Source organism: Microcaecilia unicolor, chromosome 11, assembly GCF_901765095.1.
Source record: "Microcaecilia unicolor chromosome 11, aMicUni1.1, whole genome shotgun sequence".
Lineage (NCBI taxonomy): Eukaryota > Metazoa > Chordata > Amphibia > Gymnophiona > Siphonopidae > Microcaecilia > Microcaecilia unicolor.
This window is the reverse complement of record NC_044041.1, coordinates 182,144,017-182,165,487: the sequence shown is the minus strand read 5'-3', so window position 1 is coordinate 182,165,487 and position 21,471 is coordinate 182,144,017. Positions and strand designations below refer to the sequence as shown.

Here is a 21,471-nt window from a genome sequence, read left to right as displayed (position 1 = left end):
CCCCCAGCGCGCTCGCTCTCGTCAGCAGCGTGCGAATCAGCAAGGCCCCGCGGCTCCCCAGCAAAAGCAAGGGGCGAGCTTTTGACTGGCTCCAGCAGAGCATAGCCGACATCAAGTGTCAGTGCCAGGGCGACCTGCCTGTCGGAGGGAGGTTGAAAGCTTTTCACCAAAGGTGGCCTCTCATAACCTCCGATCAGTGGGTTCTCCAAATAGTCCGGCAAGGATACACCCTCAATTTGGCCTCTCAACCTCCAAATTGTCCACCGGGAGCTCAGTCTACAGCTTCCAGCACAAGCAGGTACTTGCAGAGGAACTCTCCGCCCTTCTCAGCGCCAATGCTGGTCGAGCCCGTGCCATCCGGGCAAGAAGGGCTGGGGTTCTATTCCAGGTACTTCCTTGTGGAAAAGAAAACAGGGGGGATGCGTCCCATCCTAGACCTAAGGGCCCTGAACAAATATCTCGTAAAAGAAAAGTTCAGGATGCTTTCCCTGGGCACCCTTCTCCCCATGATTCAGCAAAACGATTGGCTATGCTCTCTGGACTTGAAGGATGCCTACACACACATCCCGATACTGCCAGCTCACAGACAGTATCTGCGATTTCAGCTGGGCGCACGCCACTTCCAGTACTGTGTGCTACCCTTGGGCTCGCCTCTGCGCCCAGGGTGTTCACAAAGTGCCTAGCTGTGGTAGCAGCGGCGCTTCGCAGGCTGGGAGTGCACGTGTTCCCATATCTCGACGATTGGCTGGTGAAGAACACATCCGAGGCAGGAGCCCTGCAGTCCATGCAGATGACTATTCGCCTCCTGGAGCTACTGGGGTTTGTGATAAATTACCCAAAGTCCCATCTTCTCCCAGTGCAGAAACTCGAATTCATCGGAGCCCTGCTGGATTCTCGGACGGCTCGCGCCTATCTCCCAGAGGCGAGGGCCAACAACTTGTTGTCCTCGTCTCGGCGGGTTGCGATGCGTCCCAGCAGATCACAGCTCGGCAGATGTTGAGATTGCTGGGCCACATGGCTTCCACAGTTCATGTGACTCCCATGGCCCGCCTTCACATGAGATCTGCTCAATGGACCCTAGCCTCCCAGTGGTATCAGGCCGCCGGGGGTCTAGAGGACGTGATCCACCTGTCCACGAGTTTTCTCGAATCCCTGTATTGGTGGACGATTTGCTCCAATTTGACTCTGGGACGTCCCTTCCAAATTCCTCAGCCTCAAAAAGTGCTGACCACGGATGCGTCTCTCCTGGGATGGGGAGCTCATGTCGATGGGCTTCACACCCAAGGAAGGTGGTCCCTCCAAGAAAGCGATCTACAGATCAATCTTCTGGAGTTGCGAGCGATCTGGAACGCTCTGAAGGCTTTCAGAGATCGGCTGTCCCATCAAATTATCCAAATTCAGACAGACAATCAGGTTGCCATGTACTATGTCAACAAGCAGGGGGGCACCGGATCTCGCCCCCTGTGTCAGGAAGCCGTCAGCATGTGGCTCTGGGCTCGCCGTCAAGGCATGGTGCTCCAAGCCACATATCTGGCAGGCGTAACAACAGTCTGGCCGACAGGTTGAGCAGGATTATGCAACCTCACGAGTGGTCGCTCAATTCCCGTGTGGTGCGACAGATCTTCCAGGCGTGGGGCACCCCCCTGGTGGATCTCTTCGCATCTCAAGTGAACCACAAGGTCCCTCAGTTCTGTTCCAGGCTTCAGGCCCACGGCAGACTGGCGTCGGATGCCTTCCTCCTGGATTGGGGGGAAGGTCTGCTGTATGCTTATCCCTCCCATTCCTCTGGTGGGAAGACTTTGTTGAAACTCAAGCAACACCGAGGCACCCATGATTCTGATTGCTCCCTTTTGGCCGCGTCCGATCTGGTTCCCTCTTCTTCTGGAGTTATCCTCCGAAGAACCGTGGAGATTGGAGTGTTTTCCGACCCTCATCACGCAGACGAAGGGGCTCTTCTGCATCCCAACCTCCAGTCCCTGGCTCTCACGGCCTGGATGTTGAGGGCGTAGACTTTGCCTCTTTTGGGTCTGCCAGAGGGTGTCTCCCGCATCTTGCTTGCTTCCAGGGAAAGACTCCACTAAGAGAAGTTACTTCTTTCATTGGAGGAGGTTTGCCGTCTGGTGTGACAGCAAGGCCCTAGATCCTCGCTCTTGTCCTACACAGACCCTGCTTGAATACCTTCTCCACTTGTCTGAGTCTGGTCTGAAGACCAACTCCGTAAGGGTTCACCTTAGTGCAATCAGTGCATACCATTACCAAGTGGAAGGTAAGCCGATCTCAGGACAGCCTTTAGTTGTTCGCTTCATGAGAGGTTTGCTTTTGTCAAAGCCCCCTGTCAAGCCTCCTACAGTGTCATGGGATCTCAATGTCGTTCTCACCCAGCTGATGAAACCTCCTTTCGAGCCACTGAATTCCTGCCATCCGAAGTACTTGACCTGGAAGGTCATTTTCTTGGTGGCAGTTACCTCGGCTCGTAGAGTCAGTGAGCTTCAGGCCCTGGTAGCCCAGGCCCCTTACACCAAATTTCATCACAACAGAGTAGTCCTCCGCACTCACCCTAAGTTTCTGCCAAAGGTTGTGTCGGAGTTCCATCTGAACCAGTCAATTGTCTTGCCAACATTCTTTCCCCGTCCTCATTCCTGCCCTGCTGAACGTCAGCTGCACACATTGGACTGCAAGAGAGCATTGGCCTTCTATCTGGAGCGGACACAGCCCCACAGACAGTCCGCCCAATTGTTTGTTTCTTTTGATCCCAACAAGAGGGGAGTGGCTGTAGGGAAACGCACCATATCCAATTGGCTAGCAGATTGCATTTCCTTCACTTACGCCCAGGCTGGGCTGGCTCTTAAGGGTCATGTCACGGCTCATAATGTTAGAGCCATGGCAGCGTCGGTAGCCCACTTGAAGTCAGCCACCATGGAGGAAATTTGCAAAGCTGCGACGTGGTCATCTGTCCACACATTCACATCTCATTACTGCCTGCAGCAGGATACCCGACGTGACAGTCGGTTCGGGCAGTCAGTTCTTCAGAACCTGTTTGGGTTTTAGGATCCAACTCCACCCCCCCGAGGGCCCTGTTTGTTCTGTTCCAGGCTACACTCTCAGTTAGTTGGTAAATTTTTTAGGTCAATCTCAGTTATGTCCTCGCCGTTGCGAGGCCCAATTGACCAATGTTGTTGTTTGAGTGAGCCTGGGGGCTAGGGATACCCATCAGTGAGAACAAGCAGCCTGCTTGTCCTCGGAGAAAGCGAATGCTACATACCTGTAGAAGATATTCTCCGAGGACAGCAGGCTGATTGTTCTCACAAACCCGCCCGCCTCCCCTTTGGAGTTGTGTCTTCCCTTGAAGTGTATTGTCTTGCTACATACTGGACTGGCCGGCTCGAGCCGGTTTCGGGCGGGAAGACGGCCGCGCATGCGCGGTGCGCGCGGGCGCGCGAGGGCTAGCAAAGGACTTTGCTAGTGAAGTTTCCGATTGGAGGGGCTGCCGTGGACGTCACCCATCAGTGAGAACAATCAGCCTGCTGTCCTCGGAGAATACCTTCTACAGGTATGTAGCATTCGCTTTGACCTGCCTGGCAGAAAGGCAGTCTGGTAAATGTTAAAAAAAAAGATAAAGATAAAGATACAGGGCCTGATATTCAGAAAATGCTGAGCTCCTAAATTTATGCTCCTAATTTACCCCTCCCCCCTCCTTTTACAAAGCCATGATAGCGGCTGCTGGTGCAGTAATGCTGACACAGCCCATTAAAAGTGAATGGGCTGTGCCAGCTTTACCACGTGGCTTTGTAAAAGGGGGGAGGGGTTAGGCTCATAAATTTGTGCCCTATTGTCAGCCAGATTTAGGAGCAGAACTTTCAGCTGAAAATTCATCTTCATTTAGGAACTTTTATGCTCATAAATTTAAGCCTGTCATTCATTGGTCTAGATTTATGAGGCTGATTTATGAGCCTAGTGCTGAAAACCAATGCTAACTTCTAACTTCTTTTCCTCACCCTAAATCCATCCCTGTTGCCACTCACTTTTTAAGTTCCTAAATTTAAAAGTTTAGTGAAATTTCAGGGTCATTTTTGCTTTTTAAATTGACCGTTGCAGGCAGAATTAGCCACGGATATGTCCAGGCACTGGTACTGAATATAAGGGGTTAATTGTAGCAGTACTGAGCACTGGATCTTATGCAGGTCCCGGCTGATATTCAACCAGGGAGTATCCCGGCAGCCATTTTCTACAGGCAGCTGTTAGGGGGCAGGAACGAGTGGGGGGAGAGGGGAGGGATTATGGACTTAGGCTGGGAAGGGGGTCTTGGCTCACTGGAGGTGGGGTGGTCTTACCTCACTGGGGGTGAGTGAGGAGGGGGGGAGATATTGCTTCTGTTGGCCATTTGAATATTGGGCCCTTTGAGCAAAACGTTATGCACTCAGTCCTTGTGAATTTTCAGAGGCCAAATTATGAGCATAACTCAAAATTAGGAACATAAATCCTTTGAAATATCAGGCCCTATGAATACCTCTGCCGCCTTCATCAGATCACTGCAAAAGTGCAACTAGTCTCATGACATGTCTGTAGGAAATTTCCACCTACCATTTGTTTCTAGACTTCTGCAGCAATTGTTTAAGGGTCATTGTACTAAGCTGTGGTAAGCGCTAGGGTGCACTTATTTGCAGCTTAAAATGGTTTCCTGCAGGATCCACTCGGGCATCCTGCGGTAATTTCCTGATCCGCATGTGCAAACTGCACACTAAAAATATTTTTTAGCACAGAGGAGGTGTGTCTGGGGAGGAGAGCGGACATTTCTACGCTATCAGTTAGTGCAGCTACATTACCATGTGCTAATTTCTTAGTACAGGATTAACGTGTGAGCCCTTAATGCCTACAAAGTAAAGGGTCCTTTTACTAAGCCGTGGTAAAAAGGTGCGTCTATTGGGTGCACGCCGGGCCAGTTTTTTACCGCATCTGTGTCTTTTTTTTTAATGGGACAGGAAAAGGGCCTGCGGTAAAAATGAAACCAGCGCGCGCCCAAAAACCATCCTGAGCCCTTAACGCCACCCAGTGATCTAGCGGTAAAGACTTACACGCTACATGTGCGGTGACTGGTTGGCATGCGTCAAGTGCCGATTACCGCTGGAACCGGCTCACGTAGGAGGAAATAAATAAATAATTCACCCACATGTTATGGGTGCGGGCCAAATCTGAAATTACCGCCAGGAGGGCTTACTGGCCTGGCGGTAGTCTCATTTAGGCTCATGCTGCATACGCATAGAGCCTACCGCAGCTTAGTAAAAGGACCTCTTAAGTGCTAACATGCTAATTTTTTTTATTGGCCAAGTGGCTGTTACATGAAAAACAAAATTGCTGTGATAAAAAGTAAACCAGGGGAACTGGGTTCGATTCTCACTGCAGCTCCCTGTGACAAAATATGCACCTGTATATAATAATGTATGCAAACTGCTTTGATTGTAACTCCAGAAAGGCAGTATATCAAATACTATCCCCTTTCCCTTATCGTATGGGGCACGCTAAAACCGTCTGTTACTACAGCATAGTAAAAGGACCCCCTAGTGAAGATTTTATTCTGAAAATGGCTGAGTTATCACAAGTATTCAACTGTGTGCGTACACGTTTCTAAATGAATAGTTGCATAGGGCTGCCCATTTGTAAAGTATATGGGCATTTTTACCGCACATACATCACGCTGACTTCTAAGAGTGGATAGTTCTCTTTGGTTATGAATTTTAGATTTAATTATTTGCCTTCCAAACTCAAGATGATTTACACATTTGGGGTACCATTTGTAAGCCCGCTGGGACAGGGACCAAACCCACCATCTAAATTTTTGTATCTGAGACAATGAAGGGTAAAGTGAGTTCCCAAGGTCATTTGAGAAGCAAAATTTGAACCCTGGCTTCCCTGATCCTTAGCTCGCTGTTTTAACAATGATAGGGCCCCTTTTACTAAGCCGCGTAGGTGCCCAACGCACACCAAAATGGAGTTACCGCCCGACTACCTCGTCCAATATGCACGTCTGAAAAATATTTTTTATTTTCTGGCGCGCGTTAACACGCATAAGTCATTACCATCCAAATTTTTTACCACTAGGTCTATGGCTGGCAGTAAGGTCTCAGACCCAAAATGGACTCGCAGCAATTTTGATTTTGCCATACGTCCATTTTCGGCAAAAAGGTGTGCTGAAAAATGATTCTGTGCATGCCCAAAACCCGCACCTACATTACCACAGGCCACTTTCAGCATGCCTTTATAAAAGGACCCCATAGTGCTGTATAACCTGCCCAGGTATTTTTGTGCCTATTCTTTTGTGTGGATGTCAGACAAGGATAAAACAGTGGGCAAAACAGTGAAAATATCATGCTGCCCCCCCCCCCCCCCATTTTCCTCACTGACCTAAACATGCTTCCAGAAACACCTTCTTGCAATATGGCTAAACGAATGTGCACACTTTTAACCAGAGGCAGTTTTCAGATAGGACACCTTACCCAGGTAAATTTAGATTACTAAGGTAAATGGCTATGAAAATTGCTTTCACAGTATATTTGACTAGATGTGAATAAAGGGGGGAGGGGCAATGTTCAAAACCGAAGTGGAGAAGTAACCTAATGGTTAGTGCAGTAGATTTTGATTCTGGTGAGCTGCGTTCAATTCCCACTACAGCTCCTTGTGACCTTGGGCAAGTCACCTAACCCTCCATTGCCCCAGGTACAAAATAACTTAGATTGTGAGCCTTCGAGGGACAGAGGAAGTAGCTGCATAAAAATTGGCCTGCGGAACTGTGGGCGCGTGCTGGGCCATGTTTTATCGTGGCTGGGGAAAAGACAATCTTGTAATGGGCCTGCGCTAATATTAAAACTAGCCCGTGCCTATTTACAGTCTGAGCCCTGACCGCCACCCATTGACCTAGTGGTAAGGGCTCATGCACTACGCACACAGTAGCCATGCAGCGCACACCAACGTGGGTGCACTGCCAGTTACCGCTGGTAGGAAATAACAAATTATTTTCTATCGTGGCAGTCGGCATGCACCAAAATTGCAATTACCGCCAGGCACACGCACTACCCCAGCAGTAGTGCTGATTGGGTGTGAGCTACCCATGCTTTAGCCCTCCTGCGCCTTTATAAAAGGACCCCATAATGTGTACAGTACTACATATGTCTAGTAGCGCTATAGAAATAAGTAATAGTAGTAGTAGGGTTGGGCCAATGATGTAAAAGTGAACGTAGACTCGCTTTGAAGATTACCCTCAAAACATTAGCTGCAGAGACTGTGCTGTATTTTCTCAGCGTGCAATTTTGCCATTGTTAAATCCATTCACATTCTTATATCAGATCTTAACTTAGATTTCTAGAGGTGACCCGTAGTGTGGATGGGCTGTCCTTTAAAGTAAATGTCATTCACCGATAAGAAGTGTAACAGAGAGAGGGAGCAAAGCACAAAAAAACAGAAACAAAACCAAAAAAGCACCAAGGGCCTTCAAAAAAAGGGGAATAAAGTCTTTAATTTTATACATTGATGATACAATGCTTGAATGGACCCGACACGGTCCGTGTTTCGGCGCCCAGCGCCTGCGTCAGGGGTCGCAAGTAATAGCTGACAGCATGCGGCAGTATTATGAGAACAATTCAATTTTTAGAAATGATATTCTACTGCAACGCCGTGTGATCCCCTTCACATAAAAGTAGAAAGATATTTGGATTGACCAAACGCAATCCCTCAGTCGCAGCCTAAATCAAGTTTACTTGATTTACTTGACCGTGTCGGGTCCATTCAAGCACTGTATCATCAACGTATAAAATTAAAGACTTTATTCCTTTTTTTTTTTAAGGCCCTTGGTGCTTTTTTGGTTTTGATTCACCAGTAAGAATGCACACATAGTTCATGCTCTCTTTAAAGAGCGTGCATGCTCTTTCCCGATAAAATACGCATCTATCAGGAAAGAGCACGCACTACATGCAAACAGCACACACTAAGTACAGCACACCATGCTCTTATCAACAGTCATTTCCATATGAAAAACAAGACACATGACCAAGAAGAGAAAACTTTCTGGGTGCCCATCAGCGCCTCAATTGTCTCCTGAATTAGTTACAATTATCAAGCATGGGTGCAACCTCTGCTTTCCAGGACCCTCTGCTGCAAGCGAGGCGGAGCTAGGACTTTGCAGGAGGGATGTAGAGTCATTGTGTTGCATATTTTACCTTCTTGACACAAAGCAAAACTTCCCAGATAGCAATGTAACTTTTTTCATCGAAATTTATTGAACCTTCTTCCATGTAATACAAGATCTTTCATGAAGTTCAAGAAATGATTTTTAAAGCTATCAGTGGAAAGTTAAGACCCTCTAGAGGGAAGAAGCAAATGCTGTGGGATGCAAATGAGCATGAGTTTGGGGAAGGTGAAGGATATGGGAAGACACAGCAGAGACCTAGAAATATACATAAGCAACTTGAACATCGCCCTGTATTTCAAAAGTGTCGATCTGCTGGACGTTTTTGAAGCGAAGTTCAAAGTTGAAGATATGATGTCCATTTATATACACCTTAAATCGCTTATCCCCACTGCGTACTGAGAGCTGGAGAAAAATAAGAATACATGAGAAAGACAGTAGATACAGGATGGGATGGATTCTATACATTGCGCTATAAATGGGCACTGGAAAAGATATGTGCTAAGCGTGATTCTATAAAGGCCGATTCCTGCACCCGAACTGTAAGCGCTATACTTTACACCTGGTATAAACGCTGGCACCCCGCTGACCCAATATTCTATAACTACCCATGCAAATTTTTGGAACACCTCTGACACGCCCATGTCCCTCCTGTGGCCAAGCTTTCTTCTGAATTATGCACTATGGGAGTTAGGCACGCTGCCTTATAATATAGTATAAAGCAGTCCAAGAAAGAGTAGACACCCTTAGATGCCTTCACATCCTCATATTTCATAAACCAACATAAACTTGACTTTGTAACCACTTAGACTTCTTACTTCTCTTGAATGCAGTAATCTGTGCTCTAACACTCATGTCAACATATTCCGTTCCCTTATACGTCTGACTGATCTTTATTTTCATTATGACTATTATTCAGTGGCGTTCCTAGGGGGGCTGACACCCGGGGCGGATCGCCGATACGCCCCGTCCCCCGGGTGCAGCGCCCCCCCAGATGCAGTGCGACCCGCCCGGCGAAAGGACCCCCCGTGAAAGAACCCCCCCCCCCCGGGTGCACGCCGCTGGGGGGGGTGCTGTGCGCCTTCGTTCGTTCCATGCTCCCTCTGCCCCGGAACAGGAAGTAACCTGTTCTGGGGTAGAGGGAGCATGGAACGAACGAAGGACAGGCGCGCGCGTGGCAAACCCCCCCCCCCCCCCTTGGTACGCCACTGCTATTATTTATATTCCTTTCTTAATAGTATTACATTTTTGTATCTTTTCTCAAGCTCCTATGACTATGCTTTCAATAGTCAACTACTCCGACATTTTGTCCAAAGTCAATATATGATAATTGTACTGTTATGCAGTTTGTTCGAATGTCACATTTTTAAGTTCTTTGTCAAGTAGTTTACCATGACACTGTTGACTATTGATCTATTATTCAGATTGCTGTATCTTTACTTTTGTTTACTAATAAAATTTCTTGGAAAGAGCAGACACCACATCTCGAATTCATAGAAATGATAATCCAAGAAAGCAGGTCTCACAAAATTCCCAACGTGGACCACATTTTGCTCTAACAAGGGGCTGTGTCAGGGGCAATTACAAAATCACAATTTAAAAACATAAATAATTAGGGCTTCTTTTACGAAACCACGCTAACGATCCCCGCGTTGCAAATGAGAAGAAGTCCATTCAATTCCTATGGGTTTCCTCTCATTTGCCGAGTGAGAATCGCTAGCATGGTTTTGTAAAAGAAACCCTTAATTCAATAAGTACAAATAAAATCTCTCTCAATATTAAAAACAATCCTATAATTAAAAAAGAAAATACTGTTGCTCAAAGAATAACATACAAAGATGTATAAACAAATACATCAAATCATGTATAGCAGGGACAGGTTACCTAAAATCATACGTGATGGAGGTTGATATTGTTGTATTGCCTGCCTTCTGTTTGGTCATAATTTTCTGGCGATTTGATTACATTGAACATCAATTCCCCTCAGCTTTCTTGATATGGACTAAAGTGCATTGAATTTTCCATAGATATAATTTTCTTTTTCTATTTTTGTTTGTTTTTGTTTCTTTACTTTGTATTGTAATTGTTATGTAGAATCAATAAAACAATAAAAATAAAAAAAGGTAAACATGTACAGGAAAGAAAAACATGGAAAATGAAATATACTCATCTATTGATTTAAAAAATAAGAAAGACTTTAAAAAAGAGAATGGTTTCATACTAATTTCTATGTACTGTTCTCAGACACAATGAGGTGTGACCTAAACAATTTTAGCAGTTTCTACATCTGTTAATTGTCTCAGTTAAAGGATTCTATTAACATAGTAACATAGTAGATGACAGCAGAAAAAGACCTGCACGGTCCATCCAGACTGCCCAACAAGACAACTCATGTGTGCTACTTTTTGTGTATACCCTACTTTGATTTGTACCTATGCTCTTCAGGGCACAGACCGTATAAGTCTGCCCAGCACTATCCCCGCCTCCCAACCACCAGCCCCGCCTCCCAACCACCGGCTCTGGCACAGACCGTATAAGTCTGCCCAGCACTATCCCTGTCTCCCACCACCGGCTCTGGCACAGACCGTATAAGATCTGTATGCGATCCTGCTCCACAACATCCTCTAGCCATGAAGAAGGAATCTATTTGCTCTCGTGAGCTGCTTTTATTGCATGTGATACCTCAAAAGTAGAATGATAAAAAGACCACCCCAGACAAGAAGGCAGAATGTGGACGAGGGATTAAGCATAAAGGTTTACCTGTAATAGGTGTTTTCTAGTGACAGCAAAGCAATGAGTCACACAGATCAATTCAAGTGATCTGCTGCATATGCCAGTTAGGAGTCAGCACAAGACATGACCCTTCTGTGCAAAATGTGCTCATAAAGGGCTACTAGAGAAAGCAAAATTGCTCACTTATAATTAATGTTCCCTGAACAAGTAGCCCCTCAATGGATTTACACAGATGGGCTGCCGACTGTTCATGCTGAATCCATGTCAGCATCTGTGATGGATCATATGATCCATGTGTTTGTCATCCAAAAAGGGCAGTGTCTCTAACATAGTAACATAGTACATGACGGCAGAAAAAGACCTGCACGGTCCATCCAGTCTGCCCAACAAGACAAACATATGTGTAAACCTTACCTTGATTTGTACCTGCCTTATTCAGGGCACAGACTGTACAAGTCTGCGCAGCAGTACTTCCCGCCTCCCAACCACCAGTCCCGCCTCCTATCACCGGCTCTGGCACAGACCGTATAAGTCTGCCCTCCACTATCCTCGCCTCCCAACCACCAACCCCTCTTCCCCCCACCTGCTCCGCCACCCAATTTCGGCTAAGCTTGTGAGGATTCATTCCTTCTGTCTCTTTATGAATCCTCATTCTCTGTGTGATGGCATCTGAGGGATTTGTAAGGTTAGTGTAAAAATGGTACTTACATCAAAATGTTCTTCCTTTTTTAGAGGATTCTGTGTTACTTCTGTTTCTTCCTCCCCCCAGACGCCATTTATAAAAGAATTTCTGACCAGAGCGTGCTTACTGATGCGAGGATTAATGTGGAAGGCAATGTCGCCAGTCGTGGCCACCTTGAAGTTTATAGCAAAGCTGTGAATGACAGTAGCAAAAACACATTAACCTCCACTGACTGATCCTGAGCCAGCTCATCAGAAGGTCGCCCTACAAAGCAGATCGTAGATAGAAACAGAAAATGACGGCAAAGACCTTGCAGCCTATCCAGTCTGCAACTACTAAACTGTACAAGCCCTTCCTGTCCTTCAGAGATCCTCTCTGCTTGTACCATGCTTTCTTGAATTGAGATATAGTCTTTGTCTCCATGCATCTATCACCCTTATTTCCTTAGATGAATCTCAAGACTATCCCCTTTCCTCTTCTTCCTGGAAGTAACTGTCAGCTCTAGCATGAGCTGTGAAGAAAAGCAGTCTATGGAGAGAAGATCACAAGCTGCCTGAAACCCAGAGATGGAGGCAATAGAATAAGGGGAAAGAGAGAAGGTGGAGGGGATGTTTATAATCCTGAGATGGACAAAAACAGAAGAACCAAATTCCTCCGCGTAGGAAAACCAAATTAAACAAACACAGTGGAGGTGACACGCAGGATGGTGAAAAAAACCTGAAGTCATGCTGCTTGTTGAGTAGCTACTTTGTTTGGCGCCCCCACTTCTGATTTTTAGAACTAAGGCATACTTTGGCTGTCTCATCTTTAGGGCGCTGAGTAACCCAATATTTACAGAGCACAGGGACTCCTGAAGCAGGACACGATTTGTGTCCAGTCCATTATACTTTGAATAACGCACCTGATGTGAACTTTTTTAGTCCATTGGGCATTTTAGGTTTTTGCATCATCCTGTGTGTCACCTCCACTGCGTTTGTTTACTTTGGTAATCCTGAGATGGATCATTAATTCCTGAGGTTAGGAAGATGCCAGATACCTTGAGATGAATTAAACAATCTCTGAAATTAGCAAACTGACTGAAACCTTACGTTGAATTCTTAATCCCTGAAGCTGGTAAAATGCCTAGGATTCTCCGATGAATTATGAATCTCTGATGTTAAAAACATGAAACCTAAGGGGCAGAGAACTCAAAGTGACTGCTGTGTGCGTACCTTTTGGCGCCTGAAGGAACATATCCTTTGACAACAAGTGTCCGCTTGGGGATCATCCCACCAGGAATATGAGCAGTAAATGGAATGGTCTGCAAAATAACACCATACATTCAATCTTCTAATCATCTTTAACCCCAGAAATCCATAGTTCCTACTCATTCTTTTTTTTTTTTTTACAAAGTCTATATTTTTTTTTTTGTTTGTTTTTTGTTACATTTGTACTCCGTGCTTTCCCACTCATGGCAGGCTCAATGCGGCTTACATATTGTATACAGGTACTTATTTGTACCTGGGGCAATGGAGGGTTAAAGTGACTTGCCCAGAGTCACAAGGAGCTGCCTGTGCCTGAAGTGGGAATTGAACTCAGTTCCTCAGGACCAAAGTCCACCACCCTAACCACTAGGCCACTCCTCCACTGTTGCTACTATTGGAGATTCTACATGGAATGTTGCTATTCCACTAGCAGCATTCCACGTAGAAGTCGACCCTTGCAGATCACCAATGTGGCCGCGCAGGCTTCTGCTTCTGTGAGTCTGACGTCCTGCGCAGCCTTCTACATGGAATGTTGCTAGTGGAACAGCAACATTCCATGTAGAATCTCCAATAGTAGCAACATTCCATGTAGAATCTCCAACAGTATCTATTTTATTTTTGTTACATTTGTACCCTGCGCTTTCCCACTCATGGCAGGCTCAATGCGGCTTACATGGGGCAATGGAGGGTTAAGTGACTTGTCCAGAGTCACAAGGAGCTGCCTGTGCCTGAAGTGGGAATTGAACTCAGTCCCCCAGGACCAAAGTCCACCACCCTAACCACTAGGCCACTCCTCCACAAAGTCTATATTGCCCCAACTACAACCACAATATCTGCTTCAAGGATCCTGGGTTGATCCTGGATAGTGTTCACTCATCATCAAAGGTTCTCAACCCAGTCCTTGGAACACACCTAGCCAGTCAGGTTTTCAAGATACCCACAATGAATATACATGACCTTGATCTGCATACGTTGGAGGTAGTACATGCAAATTTATCTCATGCATATTCGTTGTTGATATCCTGAGAATCTGACTGGCTGGCTGTGTCCCAAGGACTGGGTTGAGAACCCCTGATCTACATGTTCAACGGTTTGCAGATAATGTATAAACAAGTGGGGAAAGCCTGTGGAGAATAGCTGACTGAATTCTTTTCAACCTCTCCATATGTGCATGCATGTCTGAGTAAGAGAGAGGGGAAGGGGTGGCTAGTTGTGGAGACATATCATTATTTACAGTGTTACTATGTGCACACAACATTCCATTGTTCATGGGCCCCCAAGTTAATATTTAACAAAGAAAGTCTTGCTGGGATTTCTGGGCAAGTTATGCACATTACAGAATATACAACTGTAAACGATGTGGAGGATAAAGAGGGGTTAGAGAAGTAATGGGCTAACAACGAGGGAAGCTATGGTCCAATTCCCACTTCTAATGTATACACAGAAGAAACAAATCTCCACAAGAGTAAGTAATGTGGAACAAAACAACAAAGATGACTCAAAAGTAACGGACGACGCTCCAGAAGAAAAGGTAAAGACTCGACACAGCTGTGTTTCGGCCGACTAGGCCTGCATCAGGAGTTTCTTGTGCTCGCTAAGATCATCCACTAAGAATATCTGTCGTCGTCAGTATAATAAAGCAACAAGTTGGTAGGCTCTGTGAACCAAAATTGCGGGCTCACTCCTGAAGTCACTGTTTGCAATAGCTCCTATTCAACTTTGCCGCAGAGAGTGCACCAACTTGTTGCTTTATTATACCGATGGCAACAAATATTCTTAGTGGATGATCTAACCGAACACAAGAGACTCCTCTTGCCCAACCCCCACCAGCCGAAGTCCCCTTCAGCGCCGGTCTCTGAGTCCAGTGCATTTACTGATCTGGATTCTGTTTCTGTGAGTCCTGACGTGCTGCACAGAAACAGAATTCAGATCAACAACGTGCAAGAGGACTTCGGCTGGTGGGGGTTGGGGACCCCCGCCAGCAAAGGTACCTGACTGCAGCGGCGGGGGAGGGTTGGCGGCGGGGGAGGGGGGGTGAAAGCAGGGGGGCCAGGGCTAAATCTGCAGGGGCCCATTCCCCCATGGCCCCACCTAGCTATGCCCCTGCCTGAAGCAGGCCTAGTCAGCCGAAACACAGCTGTGTCGAGTCTATCATCCTTAATAAACATTTTTTCTTCTGGAATGTCGTCCATTACTTTTGAGTCATCTTCGCTGTTTTGTTCTACACCAATTCCCACTTCCCCTATATTTTGCATTTATGTGGGCAAATCAAATTATTCCCTTCAACTGATCAAGAGTACAGATGTGTGCAAACTTCCTCAGAGATAGAAGAATGTTCTACTGAGGGCTTTTTTTTTTTACACACACAATTCTCCAATGTTGAATCATAGACTTACATTTTACTGAACTTACCGGGTTGCTCCAAACAGGTCCATTCATTGGCTGCCAAATGAGATTTAAAAGTAAAAAAAAAAGCAGCAATTAACCCAGTGGTTCAATCAAATAAGGTACAAAACAGCATGCACTAGGGATGCCTCTCTATTCAAAAACTGACCAAGTAACCAATCAACAAGACAAACAACCTATCTAGCCAACTAACAAACAACTAAGGGGTCCTTTTACTAAGCTGCAGGGAAAAGGGCCCTGCGGTAGAGGCAGGGACTGTTTTTCCTGTGCGCTAGTGCCCTTTTTTCCGCAGCCAGTAAACCCCCCCCCCCCCCCCCCAGCCCTTACAGTCACCCATTGAGAGAACTCTTACCGCATGGCCATGCGGCGGAGAGCCCTTACCGTCACCCATTGAGGTGGCAATAAGGGCTCCCGCGCTAACCTGGCGGTAACTGGGCAGCACGTGGCGATGCCCGATTACCGCCAGGTTACTGCTGTGCAAGCCTTTTCCAGGGTTTTTCTTTTTTTCCCCCTAGAAACGGCACGCATTCAGGGCAGGACTACTACCGATGGTAAAAGGGTCCCTAAGTAATTGAGTGGACAATTATCCAAATATCCAGTAAGCGGTTGTGTGAATAACTAATCAATTGCTACCCTCCCCCCCCCCCAGAAAACTAGCTATCCAACCACCCAGGTAACCAGTCAAAGCAGATGACAGACCAAAATGATTAATCAAACAAGCAGGGCTTGTTAGGGGTGTGCAAACAAAGCAACAGTCCTGGGCACCATGCCATAGGGGCCCTAAAGGTTGTCAGAAGCTGAAGGTGCTATAGTCAGCTGGTGGGCCTTGGGACCCCTCCCAAATTACTGTTCTAGACCTCAGCATATCTAACATTGTCCCTGCAGGCAAGTATACTTCAGTGGAAAAGAGACACAAGAGACCATGAGAAGTAAAAAGGAAATATTTCTTTACAGAATCAATGATGCATACACCAACCAGCCTCCGAGTGAAGGCAGAAGAGGCAGGAGAATTCAAGGTGACATAGGATAAGCTTGATGGATAATTAATTGTGAGTCGCTTCACTGGCTCCCTATCCGTTTTCGCATCCTATTCAAACTTTTTCTACTAACCTATAAATGTACTCATTCTGCTGCTCCCCAGTATCTCTCCACACTCGTCCTTCCCTACACCCCTTCCCGTGCACTCCGCTCCATGGATAAATCCTTCTTATCTGTTCCCTTCTCCACTACTGCCAACTTCAGACTTCGCCCCTTCTGTCTCGCTGCACCCTACGCCTGGAATAGACATCCTGAGCCCCTACGTCTTGCCCCATCCATGACCATCTTTAAATCTAGATTGAAAGCCCACCTCTTTAACATTGCTTTTGACTTGTAACCACTCGCCCCCACCTACCCTCCTCTCCTCTTTCCTCTACACATTAATTGATTTGCTTGCTTTATTTTTGTCTATTAGATTCTAAGATCTTTGAGCAGGGACTGTCTTTCTTCTATGTTTGTGCAGTGCTGCGTACGCCTTGTAGCGCTATAGAAATGCTAAATAGTAGTAGTAGTAGTAGCATGTGACAATAAAGCTAGAAAACAAATCAACTGGTGCTACATCTACAAAAGAACTGACATCCCCCCCCCCCCCCGAATTCTATAAAAGTCACTAAAAATTGCATGCATAAATTTGGATGTATGCCCAATTTTCGCACGTAATTGAACAAGCCAATTAGCGCCGATAATTAGCTTAACAAGCAGTTATTGTTGCTAATTGGATTTAGTGAAATTCACACGTGTAAATTTAAGTGTGGGTCCAAAAAGAGAGCACAGCTATGGGAGGGTGATGAGCGGATCAGGGGTGTTCCTTTAATCTATGCCTGTTGTTACAGAATAAAGGGAATCTGCACCTAATTTAGGAGCAGGGATTTACACCAAGGTTTCATTGGTGTAAATAGTCGCACCTAAATGCAGTCATGATTCCTGGCTCTAAGCGCTGTTCTATCAATTGCGCCTAACTTTAAGCACCATTTATACAAGTTAAGCGCTATTTTTTTCAGCACTGATTTTTTTAGGTACCATTTATAGAATTTAGTCCTTTATAGTTAAATAGGCTCAGAGAACCACTCACTATCAAATCAGTTAGATAGAGATTCCTATTTCTGGATCGTTTGGTACTTTGGGTGTTAAGGGTGGTCGCCTGTTTTCACGTATTAAGCGGATTAATTCGACCGTTTGCGCATCCTTTTATCAGATTATGATTACAAAGAGGCATATTTTCAAAGCAGTTTGGGAGGCTAAGTTCCATAGGTTTCTATGGAACTTTGGGAGGCTAAGTGCTTTGAAAATGAGCCTCATAGTAACATAGTAGATGACGGCAGAAAAAGACCTGCACGGTCCATCCAGTCTGCCCAACAAGACAACTCATGTGTGCTACTTTTGTGTATACCCTACTTTGATTTGTACCTGTGCTCTTCAGGGCACAGACCGTATAAGTCTGCCCAGCACTAGCCCCACCTCCCAACCACCGGCTCTGGCATAGACCGTATAAGTCTGCCCAGCGCTATCCCTGCCTCCCAACCTCCAGTCCCGCCTCCCACCACTGGCTCTGGCACAGACCGTATAAGTCTGCCCCGCACTATCCCCGCCTCCCAACCTCCAGCCCCGCCTCACACTACCGGCTCTGCTATCCAATCTCGGTTAAGCTCCTGAGGATCCTTGTACAAGTTTCAAGATTTACTACCTGAGACTTTCCACTTAGTTCTACAATCATAAGTATTAAGTAAAATTGACTACTGTAACATGTTATACTAGGGTTTACCCAAGAATGTGTGAAGATCTCTTCAGATCCTTCAGAACATAGTGTTGAGACTACTTGGGAGATGCCGCTTAAGAGAACCTATGTCTCCATTTTTGGAGCAATGGCACCGATTGCCTTTAAATCAGAGGATTCAGTTTAAAATGGGATATCTAATATACCATTTATATTTTGAAGGGAATCCAGATTATCTGTCTCACTTCAAGTTCAATTTATTTGCTTTACCGCAAAATTTCAGAATGAAATCTAAGTGGTTTACAATATTTAAACTAATTGGTCGAGAAAAGGGAGCAACGCAAAATAACATAAGACAGAGTACAAGAGGGGGAGGAGGAGAGATTATGTGGCTAAAAAAGAGGGGAAAACAGGAGAGGGAAAGTACGATGGGAGGCTTGGAGCAGTCTCATTCATATGACAAGATCAGATGAAGGAAAAGCCAAGGAGAAACAATAAGCCTGGGACTTAAAATTGTGAAAGGACCACTCAAGATGTAGATATGGGGGAAGGGCATTTCACAATGTGGGGGAAGCCACACTGAAACAGGAACATTAGTAACATCTAGAAAGACCTGATGGAAAGAGGAGACTATTAGACCTGGTTAGCCAACCGAAATGCAAAATGCAAATGCAAAGAAATGCAAAGTGATGCACTTAGGGAATAGAAATCCTCGGGAGATGTATGTGTTAGGCGGACGGGGAGAGAGATCTTGGGGTGATAGTATCTGAGGATCTGAAGGCGACAAAACAGTGTGACAAGGTGGTGGCCGTAGCTAGAAGTTTGTTAGGCTGTATAGAGAGAGGTGTGACCAGCAGAAGAAAGGAGGTGTTGATGCCCCTGTATAAGTCGTTGGTGAGGCCCCACCTAGAGTATTGTGTTCAGTTTTGGAGGCCGTACCTTGCGAAGGATGTAAAAAGAATTGAAGCGGTGCAAAGAAAAGCTACGAGAATGGTAAGGGATTTGCATTACAAGACATATGAGGAGAGACTTGATGACCTGAACATGTATACCCTGGAGGAAAGGAGGAACAGGGGTGATATGATACAGACGTTCAAATATTTGAAAAGTATTAATCCGCAAACGAACCTTTTCCGGAGGTGTGAAGGCGGTAGAACGAGAGGACATGAAATGAGATTGAAGGGGGGCAGACTCAAGAAAAATGTCAGGAAGTATTTTTTCATGGAGAGAGTAGTGGATGCTTGGAATGCCCTCCCGCGGGAGGTGGTGGAAATGAAAACGGTAACAGAATTCAAACACCCGTGGGATAAACATAAAGGAATCCTGTTCAGAAGGAATGGATCCTAAGGAGCTTAGCCGAGATTGGGTGGCAGAGCCGGTGGCGGGAGGCGGGGATAGTGCTGGGCAGACTTATACGGTCTGTGCCCTGAAGAGGACAGGTACAAATCAAAGTAGGGTATACACAAAAAGTAGCACATATGAGTTTATCTTGTTGGGCAGACTGGATGGACCATGCAGGTCTTTTTCTGCCGTCATTTACTATGTTACTATGATCTAATGGGAGGCATAAGGAATCAGAAAACTGGCTAAAATGGAAGACAGACCACAAGATTGAATCTGATGAGATAAGCTGAAAAGGAATCCTATACACAACAGGAAGCATGTGTTCAGGGATGAGAAGTGGAGTAATACAATCATATTTCTTTCGATTATGAAGAAATTTCACTGCAGTATTTTAAACTAATTGCAAGCAGTGTATCTGATATGTGGGCAAACCTGCTATGAGAATAGGATTGCAATAGTCTTAGAAGGAATCTAAACTGAATTTACAATCTAATTGAACGAATCAATTAATAGTCCCTCCTGTCTCCAAAGCACGATCCATTTGGTTTAGCAAAGCAGGGGGCTTATTTTTTTCTACACTTTATCGTTCCCCTTATAAATGAAACTCAGCTATAGCTTTAGAATGCAGCTGAAAAGACTTTTATGTTTCCTCAAAGCCTAGGTAGTCACTGTGAAATCATCTTGATGATTTATGGTTGTCTAACATTTTAAACAGTTGTGAAAAGTGGAAAGGATCTGCTGTCACATTTTACATTTCTATTTTTGAAAACAGTTATTAAGCCGGCCAGCCAAACAACTGGCCAATTAGCCATCCGATGAACCTGATGGATCCATTAATAAAATAGCTTGATTCATGTCAGCAACCAATGAATGAATCAAACAAACAGAAGAGCCAAAGCAACAAGACTGCTGACCACATTAAAACAACCAACCGGTTTCCTGCTCAACAGACTATCAATAGAAATCAAACAAAATAAAACATGGAAAAGAAAATAAGATACCTTTTTTATTGGACATAACTTAATACATTTCTTGATTAGCTTTCAAAGGTTGCCCTTCTTCCTCAGATCGGAAATAAGCAAATGTGCTAGCTGACAGTGTATATAAGTGAAAACATTCAAGCATTACTATGACAGTCTGACAGGGTGGGAGGAGGGGGGTGGGTAAGAAGTATGCATGGGGACATCAAAGCATATCATTGATATTCTAACAGGGTGGGTGTGGATAGGTGAGGGGAGGGTGATCAACAGAGACATACAGCTTTATGGTTTATAATGGGCTAGGAACCCCAGATCCTTGTTAAGTCCTTTCTGTTGGGTGTTAAATATCAATGATATGCTTTGATGTCCCCATGCATACTTCCTACCCACCCCCCTCCTCCCACCCTGTCAGACTGTCATAGTAATGCTTGAATGTTTTCACTTATATACACTGTCAGCTAGCACATTTGCTTATTTCCGATCTGAGGAAGAAGGGCAACCTTCGAAAGCTAATCAAGAAATGCATTAAGTTATGTCCAATAAAAAAGGTATCATCTTATTTTCTTTTCCATGTTTTATTTTGTTTGATTTCTATTGAAAACCTTAAGAGTGGACTAACACGGCCCACCACACTCCTCTGCTCAACAGACCAAACCTCTGATTCAACACTGTCCCTCTTTCTTTCTCAGCTGTTCATTCTAGGTAATAAATAGAAAGGAAAACAAGGTGATACCTTTTTAAATGGACTAACAAGACAATTTGGGACAAATAAGGCAATCGTCTTATTTTCCTTTCTTGTGTTTTACTTAGTTTTATTTCTATTTATAGTAACATAGTAGATGACGGCAGAAAAAAGACCTGCACGGTCCATCCAGTCTGCCCAACAAGACAACTCATGTGTGCTACTTTTTGTGTATACCCTACTTTGATTTGTACCTGTCTCTTCAGGGCACAGACGGTATAAGTCTGCCCAGCACTATCCCCGCCTCCCAACTACCAGTCTCGCCTCCCACCACCAGCTCTGGCACAGACCGTATAAGTCTGCCCAGCACTATCCCTGCCTCCCACCACCGGCTCTGGCACAGACCATATAAGTCTGCCCAGCATTGTCCGACATTTTGTGACAAATAAGGCAATCGTCTTATTTTCTTTTC

At 45.3% G+C, this 21,471-nt stretch overlaps 1 protein-coding gene across 1 annotated transcript in view; it reads right to left on the bottom strand.

The window, feature by feature from the left end:
* Window positions 1-8,244: 8,244 nt before the first annotated feature.
* Window positions 8,245-21,471, bottom strand: part of LOC115479995 (galectin-4-like) — a 34,492-nt gene continuing 21,265 nt past the window's right edge. Inside the window, exons 6-9 of the mRNA XM_030218365.1 lie at window positions 15,248-15,277; window positions 12,803-12,891; window positions 11,618-11,783; window positions 8,245-8,581 (exon numbers count right to left, since the gene is read on the bottom strand). Coding sequence (XP_030074225.1) covers window positions 8,435-8,581; window positions 11,618-11,783; window positions 12,803-12,891; window positions 15,248-15,277 — 432 coding nt within the window. The 3' untranslated portion in view covers window positions 8,245-8,434. The remainder of the gene's footprint in view (window positions 8,582-11,617; window positions 11,784-12,802; window positions 12,892-15,247; window positions 15,278-21,471) is intronic.